Source organism: Festucalex cinctus, chromosome 7, assembly GCF_051991245.1.
Source record: "Festucalex cinctus isolate MCC-2025b chromosome 7, RoL_Fcin_1.0, whole genome shotgun sequence".
NCBI classification, from domain to species: domain Eukaryota; kingdom Metazoa; phylum Chordata; class Actinopteri; order Syngnathiformes; family Syngnathidae; genus Festucalex; species Festucalex cinctus.
In genome coordinates, this window is record NC_135417.1 from 20,559,264 (window position 1) to 20,572,912 (window position 13,649).

The 13,649-nt window shown below is 39.0% G+C and overlaps 1 protein-coding gene across 3 annotated transcripts in view; it reads left to right on the top strand.

The window, feature by feature from the left end:
- The window catches only part of klhl32 (kelch-like family member 32), a 38,156-nt gene that overhangs the window by 4,899 nt on the left and 19,608 nt on the right, over positions 1–13,649 (top strand). For 2 of the 3 annotated variants that reach the window (XM_077526431.1, XM_077526430.1), the window contains exons 3-5: positions 513–634; positions 2,468–2,645; positions 8,474–8,581. In XM_077526431.1, the coding sequence (XP_077382557.1) occupies positions 612–634; positions 2,468–2,645; positions 8,474–8,581 (309 nt within the window). In that variant the 5' untranslated portion in view covers positions 513–611. Of the gene's footprint in view, positions 1–512; positions 647–2,467; positions 2,646–8,473; positions 8,582–13,649 lie in introns of all 3 variants that reach the window. The other variant, XM_077526433.1, reaches the window with a different exon arrangement.

Genomic DNA, 13,649 nt, shown 5'->3' on the forward strand with positions numbered 1-13,649 from the left:
GCCAGTGGCCATGTATTTGAAGGTCACTCATGAATGGATCGATAACTTCATCTTGCCGGGAACTACTCTCTAAGGAAGATGAGATGAACCATACACATGTTTGCATATATAAACAGCTTTTGAATGGCCATATGAGAAGCCCTACTGTTTGGAATTGTTCCAGTCAGAGTGCTGCTGACCTTATTGCCTCATTTATTGCTTGTTATTTCTTTCACTGTGGGCCATAATAGAAGCTATTTATTTGTATAAATTTGGCTTCCAATTTTTCAACGTATAAATTTGGCTCCAAATTTGATCAAAGTGCTTATTATTCCATTCTCAGACATCAAACTACCCATCGCCATCCCGCAAAACTGTAAAATGATCATGGCCATGTGTGAGGCAATTGAGAAGTTGGCACGATGCTTGATGTGCAGTTGCATTATTTCACGCATCACACAGAAGGCTGCCACGCTGAATTTGAGTGGATTGGATAGACTGAGGAAAGCTGACACTCTGCTCTGTCCTATCAGGCTGATGTATGTTGCCGGCGAGGAGACTTCAGTCCTCAGGAGACGTACAGCACCTCCACTCGACCTCTACAAAAGTCCCTTCATCCTGCACCCTGGGGCATGCCTCCTGAACGCGGCCTCAGGTAAACCACCTGGTCAGTCCATAAATATTGAATGAGCACTAAATATAATTGCAAAAGGTATCTCAATAGCTGTACAGTATTTGGTGTATGGCATTGGCTACGTAAACAAGCAACTACTGGTAGTCGCTTCATGTTAATTTAATTATATTTAAATTTATTACGCTCATTATAATCCCTCAATGGATTACATTTGGGGAGTATTCTTAGGGGAATTTAAGATACTGTAATCACATTTGTGGCTTAAGTAAAACCAATGTAAGTCACATTTCAGCCCAGTTACATTTTCCTATTTTGAAGTTAACATATGTAAATGTTGAATCCTGAAATTTTCGATCCCTCTACAAATCCTGCATGTAGTACACATCCCTCCTTGTTTTTTATTTACACTGTCATTTCTTTTCACTTCAATGCATCGACTCTCCTCGGGTACCTCCTAACAGACTCCAATCTCCAAACAAACACCTGTGACTCATCAGTCGTCTCACTTTTGGCCCCACATACGCACACACATGCATTCAAGCCCACACGCACCCATTATGTTCTTTGTCTTACACCCCAACACTGCAGAGTGTGTTGCCTGGAAGGCTGATGCATTCGCAGGGATGGCCAACACTAAATGGACAGAGATGGATTTGGATGGGCAGTGTGGCAGGCTGATGATGGAGACGTACATGAGCTGAGGATTTTAGAAAATATGCCCTGACTATTTCAGCCCATAGCACTACCTGTCAGTCATTTCAACATCCAGTTAACTTAAGACATTGAATTCCCCAATGTAGTGTGTCTATGTTATCAACCGTTATTAAATAGTTCAATGGTGCCATATGGCACGGTAGTTGAGTGGTTAGCACGTCCGCTTCCCAGTTCTGAGGTCTCCGGTTCGAGTCCAGGCTCGGACCTTCCTGGGTGGAGTTTGCATGTTCTCCCCGTGCCCGCGTGGGTCTTCTCCGGGTACTCCGGTCTCCTCCCACATTCCAAAGACATGCATGACAGGTTAATTGGGTGCTCCAAATTGTCCCTAGGTGTGCTTGTGAGTGTGGATGGTTGTTCGTCTCTGTGTGCCCTGCGATTGGCTGGCAACCAGTCCAGGGTGTCCCCCGCCTACTGCCCAGAGCCAGCTGAGATAGGCGCCAGCAGCCCCCGCGACCCTTGTGAGGAATAAGCGGTCAAGAAAATGGATGGATGGATGGATGGTGCCATATGGTTGATATTGTAGGACAAATACCACAGTCAAAAAATGATAATGACATGAAATCAGCAAGCTGCTATTTAGTTACTAAGTTGTGTTGATCTTGTGATAATTTTAACTTAATTTGGCTGGTTACATTTTAATAGATAATGTATTCATGAAGTCTAAGTAACCCCAAATAGAACGGTGAAATAAAAAATACAAGCACTTCAGTCTCTGAAGAATACTCAACTCAACTCAACTTAACTTTATTTATAAAGTGCTTTAAGAACAGGCGTTGCTGTATACAAAGTGCTGTACATAAACATCAGTTTTGCAGTAAACAAGAACAAAGCAAACATTTTGAAGTGTGAATACAGTTGTTGTTTTTTTGTTTTTTTTTACAAGTAAATACATTTTACATCAGTAAACAAATAAGAAGTAGTGAATAAAGAGATAAATAAATACATAAATAAGTAGACTAAACATCAAACTCATACACACCACAAAACACCAAGAACAAGTCTCATGGTGCGCCAAAAGCCAAAGAATATAGATGTGTTTTAAGACGTGTTTTAAAAGAGGATAACGTCGAATAATAAATAATAATAATAATTCTAATAGCTTTGTGTCAAGTTGAACTGTAAAATGTGTGTGCCCATCAGCAGGGAGATGCTGACAGGACAGCGACTCTGCAAATCCAAGTCTCATCAAGACTCGGTCCTGTCTGCCCTCAACCAGCAGAGGAAAGATGGTCTTCTGTGTGATGTCACTCTGGTGGCCGGGGAGCAAAAGTTCCATGCGCATAAAGCTATTCTGGCAGCATGCAGTGATTACTTCCGGGTGAGTGTATAAACTAATCATACTGTGTATCATTAAAATACGAATGTTTGGGAAACTATGTCTTTAAACAAAACACACGATCCCTGCTGTCTGATACAGCAACTAAGTGATGCACATCATATGTTCAGTCCATGCAGTGGCGATCTTGAGTGTAAGAAATGTGATTACACTTTGAAGTCAGCTTGCATCTCCCCAGCTGCCAGGATCCAATGCAGCCCCACTAGTTTAAACACGGTATTCTGATTAATATAAAGTTTGTGGAATATGGGTTGAGCAACAAAATCCACCAGTTTTTATATATCTCAGGCGGTGGCCATTTTGTCACTCACGGTCAACTGAAAATGTCATTACAGTTGCTCAGGGCTCAAGTAGCAACCAGTCACAGTCCACCTGTTTTTTTGTTTTGTTTTGTTTTTTTTACGCTTAGCTGTGATTGGTCATTACCGAAACCCCAAGCAACTGTTTTGGTGGTCTTTCCAAATGAAGCTTCACAGACTAATTCTTCTGTATTACTCATTCCCGGGTTGGCGCTAGAATCTCTAGTGCAGCTCTTATTAAAACATTCTCTACTACTCGTCCGATCGGTGCAAGTCCAAAATATTTCTCTTGTAGTCACAGATTCAACTTCTTCTGCTTGTTAGTACAACCACCAAACAGCACAACAAGTTCTACAAGCCATGCAAGGCATTTCTCAATGCAATGGGGGCTTATCGCTCAGAAAAAAAGGTGTATGTGTGCGTGCGTTGAAATAAACTGCTCCATGAAACGAAACCCACTGTAATAAATCCCAAGATGCTACTTCCTGTGTCTTACAGGAAGTTGCATGCATAATCATTTCTCCATGAGAGCCCTCAGGAATTAGGTGGATACTTTTTTGAAAACAATACATTGCAACATCTTTCAAGTTTCTTGACTTGCAAAAAAAAAAAAAAAAACAGTTATGCCATGCACGAGTTACCTATGGCGACTTCAAAAAGACAACAGGGAATTTTCTAATACCTCCTGTAATTCTCAATTTTGACCTTAAAGGGATACTTGACTCATTGAGCCATTTTCAGCAGTAAAAAGTTCATATTTTGTCCAAAATTAATTTGATAACTTCATTATTTTTCATCTACAATTAATACCTTTAAAAACTATTTTGTTCAGTTGCTGTTAACTGAAGATGACCTCACCTGTGTTCAGGAAGTAGTTAACGACCAATCCTGGCTCACCAGTTTTTCAGGTTTGGTCATCGGTAAACTGAACTATGATTGGTCGTTACCTACTTCCTTAGCACATGTGATGTCATCTTCAGTCGACAGCAAGTGGGAACATTTATTTTTAAAGCTATTAATTGTACATTGAAAATAATGACACATCACATTAATTCTGGACAAAATATTAACTCTTTACTGCTGAAAATGGCTCAATGAGTCAAGTATCCCTTTTAAATGTTTTTCATGCTGCCACAAATCAAGTGAAAGGTATTTAAGAAAGTACACTCCCCCGACCCTTCACTTGCTCCAGTTTTCATTTGCAGTATTTATGGTACAAAATGCATTGGCTAATAAAAATTTTCTGTCAGGCAGTTATATTGTGTATCGTTGAGGTGGGCTGCACAAGAAACGTGAACCAATAAGATTTCCTATAGAGACAGAAAGCAGATTAGGAAATCAAAACTAATCCCTCTTGAAAATGAAAGACAGATTAAATTGATCCAAGTTGGCCTGTTAGGAATTCTTGTGTCAGTGGAGGTTATTTTTATTTCTCCTTGCACAAAGAGCGGACAATTGAGTCAGACCTCCGCCTCCCACCTCGCCTCCTTCCAACCCCATGCTGAGTACAATCAGACCCTAGTCATTGCACTGGTCAGGACTTGGATTATCACATTAACCTGATGCAGTCAATAGTGACAATGCATTCATCCTCATTCACTCGCTTTCTGTCGCTCGTCAAACACCCCAATCCCGAGCACGTACACACGCACGCAGGCCCACACGGTCTACATAGGAGTGGTGTGAACACAATATCTGACTCACTGGTTAGTGGTTGTAATGAAATACCTGACCAAGCGTGAGTTATTTAAATGTGTCGCCTGCCTCTTCCAATGTTGTCAAATCAGTCACGCCAGCATCACACACACATGGATGCCCCTTGTCCCATCCATCACAGAAAAATATGAGACCAAATGTTTAATACTCTGAGATCATCTCAAAGTATTAGATAAGTACCTTAGAATAGTAATACAAGAGAAAAAAAAAACACTTTCAGGACCTGACATAGTGAGGTTGCCTAGCAACAAGAAGATTGGCATGGAAATACTATTTAAACGATTATTAGTTGTTTTTTTTCTTGTTTTTTTTTGTGTGTGCAAGTTAGTCAAAGGAGGTGTAAAACAGCAAAAATATTTCCACTAAACTAAGAGAATGTACAGTTCAAACAATAAAACTAGCTGCAAATAGTTTCCTACAAATAGCATTCTACAAAGTACTTTCTAAGCAAGAATATATCTAAGCTATAACAAATGCTGTGTCTATTGTGTATATATTAGGCATGAAGACTCTGGATTTGTCTGGTGGGCAAATGAGGACACACTGTACAGTATGTGCATGCATGTAAAATTAAATAGACCACGTTGGGTTTTGAGCAACACTTCATAACAGTACTGGAAATAACAGACAAAAACAAAATGGGAAAAAAAAAACAGTATTAGATATTCAACCTTTGCAGGAAGATTTTCTTCAAGATGTTTCTGTGCGTTTGTGATTTTTTTTTTCTTTTCTGTCCATTCATCCAGAAAAAAAACAAACATTTGTGAGGTCAAAGGTCACTTAAAAGGGCCTGAATGACTGAATGTTTTAGTTTATTTCAAGGACGTCTGATGGGGTTGAGGCCAGGGTTCTCATTTTCTTCCACACACAGGTTATATAACATTTCCTTTTTAGACCTTTCTTTATGCATTGGAGTACAGTTAAGGGGGAATTGAAAATGATCTTCTCTGAACTCTTATCAAAATATCTTAAAATTCGGGTTAAATTAAGATACAGTATGAATTTGGAGATATGGATGAAAATTATCGAATTATTTTGTTGGACTAAATGAAAGTACAAATTGTCTCTACACTAACTATACTGTGTAGAATTTCACTGGCACATTGCTCCTTCGTGGTACAATCAAAAAAAAAAAAAAAAAAAAAGCTAGCAAAAAATACAAAAACTGAAGGTAGAACAGCAGGACAATAAAAAAAAAAAAAAGGAAAATTCTGAGCAATAAGACATAAAATAGAAAAGTCCAGAGAAACTGTTGTTTACACTATCCAACAGCCTGATAAAAAAAAAAAAACAAAAAAAAAAAAAGTCTTCAAATTATTCTTATTTTATATATTTCCACTGCCTGGGACATAAAATAGTAAAGTACAGAGGAAACCGTTAGATTTAGACAGTTTAGATTATCCAACAGCATGATTAAAAAGCAAAGTCTTCAAATCCTTCTTAGAATTTTCCCCCTGACTCAACAAAACTCAGAGAGTCGGAGTAGGTCGTGCATTCCAGAGTTTGGGTGCAAATGACTGGAAAAAAAAATAGCAGTCATCATGGGGATTTGGGTGGTTGCCGAGGCAGCGGATGAATTTAGATTATTTGACTTTGAGACTCAAGTCACGCTGAGCCAGCAAGCGCAAATAGTTTAGATTTTCTACTTTATATCTTGATAGAGAGTATTCTCTAAATCAGTGTTTTGTAACCTTTATTAAGCCAAAGCAAATTATTCACATTGGAAACATGTAACTGAACACCACCAAACAAAAATGCCTCAAAATGCATGTACAGTATACTGGGAAAAGACTGCAGTGAGCAGGACTCAAGGATCTATAAAGTCAGCACAGCTATCCATCATCAGCTGTCCCACGTACACCAAGGTCGGTCGGGAACAGTCATGCGAGGCACAGACAGCTCTGTAAACACACCCAGTGCCCACAGTAATGACACAAAAGCTTGGATGAACCTGCACAGTGTACTTTCTCTTTTCTACTCATCTGTGTAGGCAAACGAGAGCGTCACCACTATTATTCCTCTGGTACCACCGCCCTCCCTGTGCCTAATGGACCAGTCTATTTTTAATTGGCTCAGTGGTAAATGAAGTAGGCTGTGCAAGCACTGGATACAATTCGGCTCAAATTCAAGTTGGCCATTTGCCTTAGGAGAAGGGGGGTGATTCCGAGCTAAAGTTCATGTGCACCATGAATCATCAAAAACTCAATTAGAGTTTTGGGAGGAATGCAATTTGTTTTTGTGACAGAAAAACACGCCTTAACTGCCCTGCCTCTCGCTCTTTGATGCTTATAAGGAGGTTCTGCACACGCTGAACTTTTCATTATTGGTAGGCCTACACTTGCACAGCTAAATGACATAAAATACATTTAGCAGAAGTAAAATGTCTACCTTTACAAGGATAAGTCAAATGATACTCAAGTCTGCCAAGTAATAATAGCGTGATATTGTGATATTAAAACTGCCACAATATCGTCGTCGTCATGTTCACAATATTTAAAAGGAACACATCTGTTAAAAAAAAAAAAAGTCAGGTTGATTTCCATTTGTGTAGTTCTAACACCCTCTAGTGGCTACTTTATTAGTGCAATTTAATTTTCATTAGGGATGTTTTGTGCACCAATATTGCTATTAGAGATTGTAGGTGGTTTATATGCATTGCTGTTGTGTACAAAAGCACAATATTGTGCTTTTTTTTTTTTTTTAGTAGGAGCTCTTTTTTTTTTTTTTTTTTTTTTTTTTTTTTTAAACAATATAGTGATCTTTTTTTTTTAATATTGCCAACCCCCCCCCCCCAAAATCGTGATAATTAAGTATCATGACCTTCATATCGTGATAATATCACATCGTGATATCATTTGGATATCGTTACATCTCTAGTATGTTTTGAGTCTTTATTAATTCATATAATTCACCCTGATACCAGCAAATTGAGGTGCAGTATTTTACACAATATAGAGAGGGAAATAAAAGAAGCTTTTTAAGGATGATTTTTGGGGTAGCGTGTTATTCACAGGATTTTACAGTACATTTTCAGAGAAATATTATTTATCAATATTTTATTGTTTTGCGTAATTAGAGCTAAAAACAAACAGCGTTACAAAGTATTACAATCACTTACCAAAATGCCTCTGCAAATTAAAGTTAACAAAAATACAGCTAATTAGCCAAGTTCCTTATTATTTTTGTGAATGCACATTTTTTTTGTTTTGATTAACTTAACAATGGTAGACCACCAGAGAGAATAAATCAGAGGAAAATTAATGATTGTGGGTACGTGAATGTAGTCTAAAATGTATAATAAACAAACACCCCCCTTTCATTCTTTACTGTCACACTGTTGCACCGATCCCCTGATCAGTGGGTGACATCCCATCATGGCATGACAGCAATCAATATCTTTGATGACCAAAGCTGCACTCAGCAGGGTCAGACTGCTGACAGTACGCCTGCTGCTTTGATTTTGTGCAGATGTTTGTGTGCGCACATCATAGGGAAAGAACCGCAAGAGGTGCTGTGTATCACAAAGTACTGATTGTGCTTTATATATATTTATGCTGAGCTTTGGGTCTGAGGAAGGCAATCAATACCGAAAGTTTTTTGGCCGTTGTGTCTGGCAGTTTCTGATTAACTGCGTTGTTGTGTTTTCTGCAGCTCCACAACTCATTTTGCAGTGCAGCTACAACTCACACATAAAATACAAATAAGTAACCATCAAGAGTCTGGAAAATCCAGTGAAATAATACAGTAAATTGTGAAGTCCTTCATCTGACCTCCATGTTTTGTTTGTGTCATCAGGCCATGTTCAGCTTGTGCATGGTGGAGAGTGTGGCGGATGAAGTGACACTGCAAGGAGTGACCAGTGTTGGACTGAAGCACGCCTTGGACTTTGCCTACACTGGACAGGTACCAGGAGCCACAGAAATTAGTAGAAAGAATAATTACAATATTTTCCGCACTATAAGGCGCACCTAAAAGCCTTCATTTTTTTCAAAAGCTGACCATGCGTTTTATAATCCAGTGCGCCTTATATATGGATCAATATTGAGCCGCAACAGGTCTCGCTGTCAAGACGCTATCGGTGCACGATTGGTGACGCGCATGCGCAGAAGACCCCGCCATCTTGGATCGCTAGCTAATACTAATACTTTACCTCAGAGAAAATAATAAAACAGCTGTTTATTAATTTTGGGAGTGAATGGAGTCAGAAAGCTGGTTTGTAATCTATAATAAAGTTTGACTGACCTATCTGACTGTTTTGTTGACAGCACAGCACCATCTAATGGATGCATAACGTAACCCCAGCCTCTACTATAGCGCCATATATATGGAAAAAGTTTTAAAATATGTCATTCATTGAAGGTGCGCCTTATAATGCGGTGCGCCTTATAGTGCGGAAAATACAGTACCTAGATGAAGAAAGGAAAGAGCTGCCCCTCCTCCCCCAATTCAATAAAAAAATTCATTTCTCATACATACAGGAAAAAAAAGAGTGAGAGCACCAATTGCCTTGCCACAATTGGGAATATATCAAGAGAACTGTTAAAATTTCTTTTCACTATTACTCACTTACTGCCGCTATTGCTTTGACTTACTTTCCTCTCATTTTTCATTTTATGCCCCTTTTACTATTCAGTTCTACCATTTTACGGTTTATACTGCATTTTTAATCCTTTAATCATTTCTAATCCTGTTATGAATGTATTCGGAAATGATATCTTAATACAAAGACACATTGAAAATAATTTGGTGGTAGATGATCCTTGTAAAATGGACATTCCTCTGTGAGCTTTTTCATGTCGCTAAATACGTCATCGAAATAAATGATGCAAGGTTTTTGCAGATTAGCACTTTAATCTCCACAGCATAAATTTAATCAGCGGCGTGACTGGTAGTGGGAATTTGTAGATTTTCAATCAGATTGAATTAGTTGCCTGCCGTTCATGTCGTCTCACCAGTCACAAGTGTCTGGCCATGTCGTACGACCTTCTTTAACCCTGCATCACAGCAATATTCAGTCCACAAGCAACCGAGCGGCTTATACTGTATAACGAGAGGCCACAAACTCAAGGTGTAATTACTCCCTAATTTTATTTCCACAGTGGAAATGAGCAAGTAGTAGTTGGTTAGGGAGTGTAAGTAGGTCAACAGCAGGCTTGCAAGCTGCCTGCATCAGTTGGCTCAGCTATCCGTCTGCCCAGAGGAGATGATAGCAGATGAGATGAGGGCAATATGCTTATCCCCACACCGTAAATAATGACCCACTAAAATCCTTCACCCACATGTCATACAGGCCTACAGGTTGATGAGACATGCTGTCATGGGAGGTTTTGGCCATAGCTGTAAAATGTTGATGTTGAATCTTGCTTGATGATTCTGTGCAGTGCAGACACTTGCTGCTTTGCTCTCTCACCTTGCGACCGTTTTTCTGCTGATCAACTCCTTTCTTCTTTTCTTCTGGACTTCTCCCGGATTCTGTTATTGTACTGTATTTTTTTCCCCTTTACTAGTAGGTACAGTTGCTCGCGACCCTTGTGAAGAATAAGCGGTCATGAAAATGAATTGCATTGTGTAGTTTGGGGTGCCGTCTGATTTTTGGAGCATGCGGCAGTGTGGGTAATACTAATAAATAAGAAGTGTCTGTTTTTGATAGACCTGTCATGTGGGAGACATGGCTGTCTGTTATGCTTCCCATTGAAGTTTAAAAGAGGTTCACCACTAAGTCTCCTTCTCCCCTTTGCTACAAAAAGACACACCAAGTACTCTCCTGCCTGTCTCTCTCATCGCCTTGACTGTACTGGTCAAGTCTCACATCTTCCCTGAAAGCCTCACAGCAGCTTTTCCATGGTTCTCTGCTCTGCCTTATTTTTTCTTAATCTTCCTCACCACCACCTGTGTCATTTTACACACCACCATCGTATGCTGTCAGGCTGCACTCACCACTGCACTATCTTAAAATCACTGATCTTCAAAATGTATCGTCTGCACCAGATATAGTCAACCAGTGTCTTCTACCTCCACTTTTTTTGGTCACCCTATGTTCCTGCCTCTTCTGTTTTCACTACAGCCATTGTGTTCCTTTTGGGAAGTTGCTTTCCTGCATACCAAACTTACCATGACTTTTCCATTACCCCAGTTTCCAACCATCAACATGTCCATGAAAATTTGCACCGATCACACATTCACACACTCTTTCTGTCTGAAATGCTCTTTCCAGAATTTCGTTATACAACACTAATAATGTTACAATGAACACATTTTTAACTAACTCTCCTTTTAGGATGACCCCTACTCCAATTCTGTTCCCATCTAAACCATGATCAAATAAGTTGAACCCTGCTGCTAAGCTTCTTTCTTTAGTACCTTTCCACCAGTTTTCCTGGATGTACTGTATAACTTCATGCCAACTAATTCCCAAGCTGTATTTGTCATCATCCTAGCATACAAGATATGTACACATTTTATGCGCTGTATTTTCCTCTTCCCGTTTTGCCTATAGCCTCTCCTCCTTCATCTCAAACAACAGGAGCTGACGTTCCATCAAAGCCCTGTATGTTAATTATGGATGTAACGATATCCAAACATCGCGATACGATATTATCAATCACGATATGAAGGTCACGATACGATCATTATCGCGATAATGTGGGGTGGGTTGGCGATATTTAAAAAAGATCACAATATTGTAAAAAAAAAAAAAAGCTCATACTAAAAAAAACACAATATTGTGTTTTTGTACATAACAGCAAAGCATATAAACCACCTTAAATCTCTAATAACAATATTGAGGCACTTACTAGGTAATGCAAGCACACATTTATCGCTTACCAGGCAGATTCGGTTCCCCTTCATCTGACAATTAGCATAGATTTTAAACATAGAAAGCCAAAACATCCTTAATGAAAATTAAATTGCACTAATAAACTAGCCACCAGAGGGTGCTAAAACTGCACAAATGGAAATCAACCTTTTTTAACAGATGTGTTCCTTTTAAATATTGTGAACATGATGGCGACGATATTGTGGCAGTTTTTATATCTCGATATTGCCCTTATCGTAACTTCCCTAATGTTAATGTGGCCGGTGATTAATATTAGAATATTCTGAAATTATGAGGATGAAAGCTGACAATTGTGTGCAAAGTTTTACTTCAGATGTACTTCCTGATGCAACCCTCTTCATTTATCCAAGCTGATTTTTGTGTGACTGTAAAAACATGATAGCTCCACAGATATGTGGTGGATGTCATCATACTTCATTCAGGAATATAAAAACAATCTGCATCATTTTAAAGAGAATGAGAGGAGTTGTTTCAATTGGCTGCTGAGCAAGGTGGCTTTGTTCATGCCCACAATGGCGCGAGTCTCCTGGTTCTAACTCCATGCATCTGTGCAAATAGCAAAACTAGTCTAGTCTAGTTACACCACACCATGAACCAGACTTGCAATGGGCACAAATATGGAGCCCTACGACTCAAACTAAAATGGCTGCAACACTGATATTGTATGAAGCACCCATACCAAAAATGTTTACTAGATCATTACTCCAGTCTTTCCTCTTTCCTCCCCAGGTGGAAGCTTGCAAGTACTTTCTGGAATTAAAAATAACATGCAAAAAGAGCTCTCCGCACTCCCACACTGAGCCAGCCAAAGTGTTGCAGAACCCAGACTAGGCTGTGTGTTCAAGTGTTTTAAATGCAGCATGGCTGTGGAGTGGGCAAGATATGGAGTATTTTGGGTTGACTTCATTGCTACTTCTAAAAAAAAATAGTATTATCCAGTATTTGTTTTGCCATTTGGTGATGATTCATTTTGGTAACTGAAGATCACGGGAATTAACTGCCCAATTTAAATACAGAAGAAATACACACAAATTCTGACAACAGAAAGAAACCCTCCAAGTGTTCTATAGCACTTAAATGGCCCAGTATTAAACAGATTGACGACTGTATGTATTTATATGGAGCACAAATGTTGGCCACATTATTGCATATAACATTATAAGGCAATAAACAATTACATAAGGGTGAGATGAAAAACACATATCCCCTCCGTTTCTTAGACCTATAATCATGAGGGAAATTAGGTACACACACACAAAAAAAAAAAAAAAACTACATACCTATGTGTTTAGCACTTCAGCCCAACACCGTTTGATTCGTTGTGACAGGTCGGGGAGGCAAACACTGTTTTCTCACCTTGTACTCGTGATTCAGTCATGGCTCTATGGTTATATAGGGCAGCACTGCTGAATGGATTAGCACAGGTTGCTACCCAGGTGAGTCCACTCAGGCGACATGAAGTATGTTACCTCTGATTTGCTACGTGTTCAACAATGACATGGTGTGGTGTCATGAAATAAACCAGCATGTGTTAATTGCATTAGAATGTTTCTCTTGTATATGAATGTGCAGATCAAGTACAGGAGAAAGCAGAAGGACACTCTCAGCAGACATTTCCTGTTGCTGTTCATTCAACTAAATGGCATGAATTTTCCTGAACGAATCACTGTCTTGAGAGTTGGAGATGATTTTCTGCTGACTATTTTTCCGAAAACCATTTCCGTCTAAGTATAATGATTCTAAATGATGTCAGATTTTAAAAACAACTTCAAATGAACTCTAAAGTGAATTAAAGTGTCATTAAATAGAATTTATTTTCATACTCTGTTACACAGAAAATGATAACTTTGCAAGAGACCTTTATATACTTCTGTTCATATTTGTACCCTTTTGTAGGCAAATATAGACATATTTGCCTACAGCGTACATACTTAATGGAACTGTAGAACTAACAATGTGGAGTCAACGTTTTTGACTGGCGAGTACGTTCAAATATATTTGCGAGTAGGTTTGTACTTATTAAAATACGTTTCGTATGTGTAGGCTAAATACTACAAACACCCCGCTGCATTATGGGAAAAATGCCAAAAATAAATCATGCCCTGCAGACATGATAATAAATAATACAAGTTA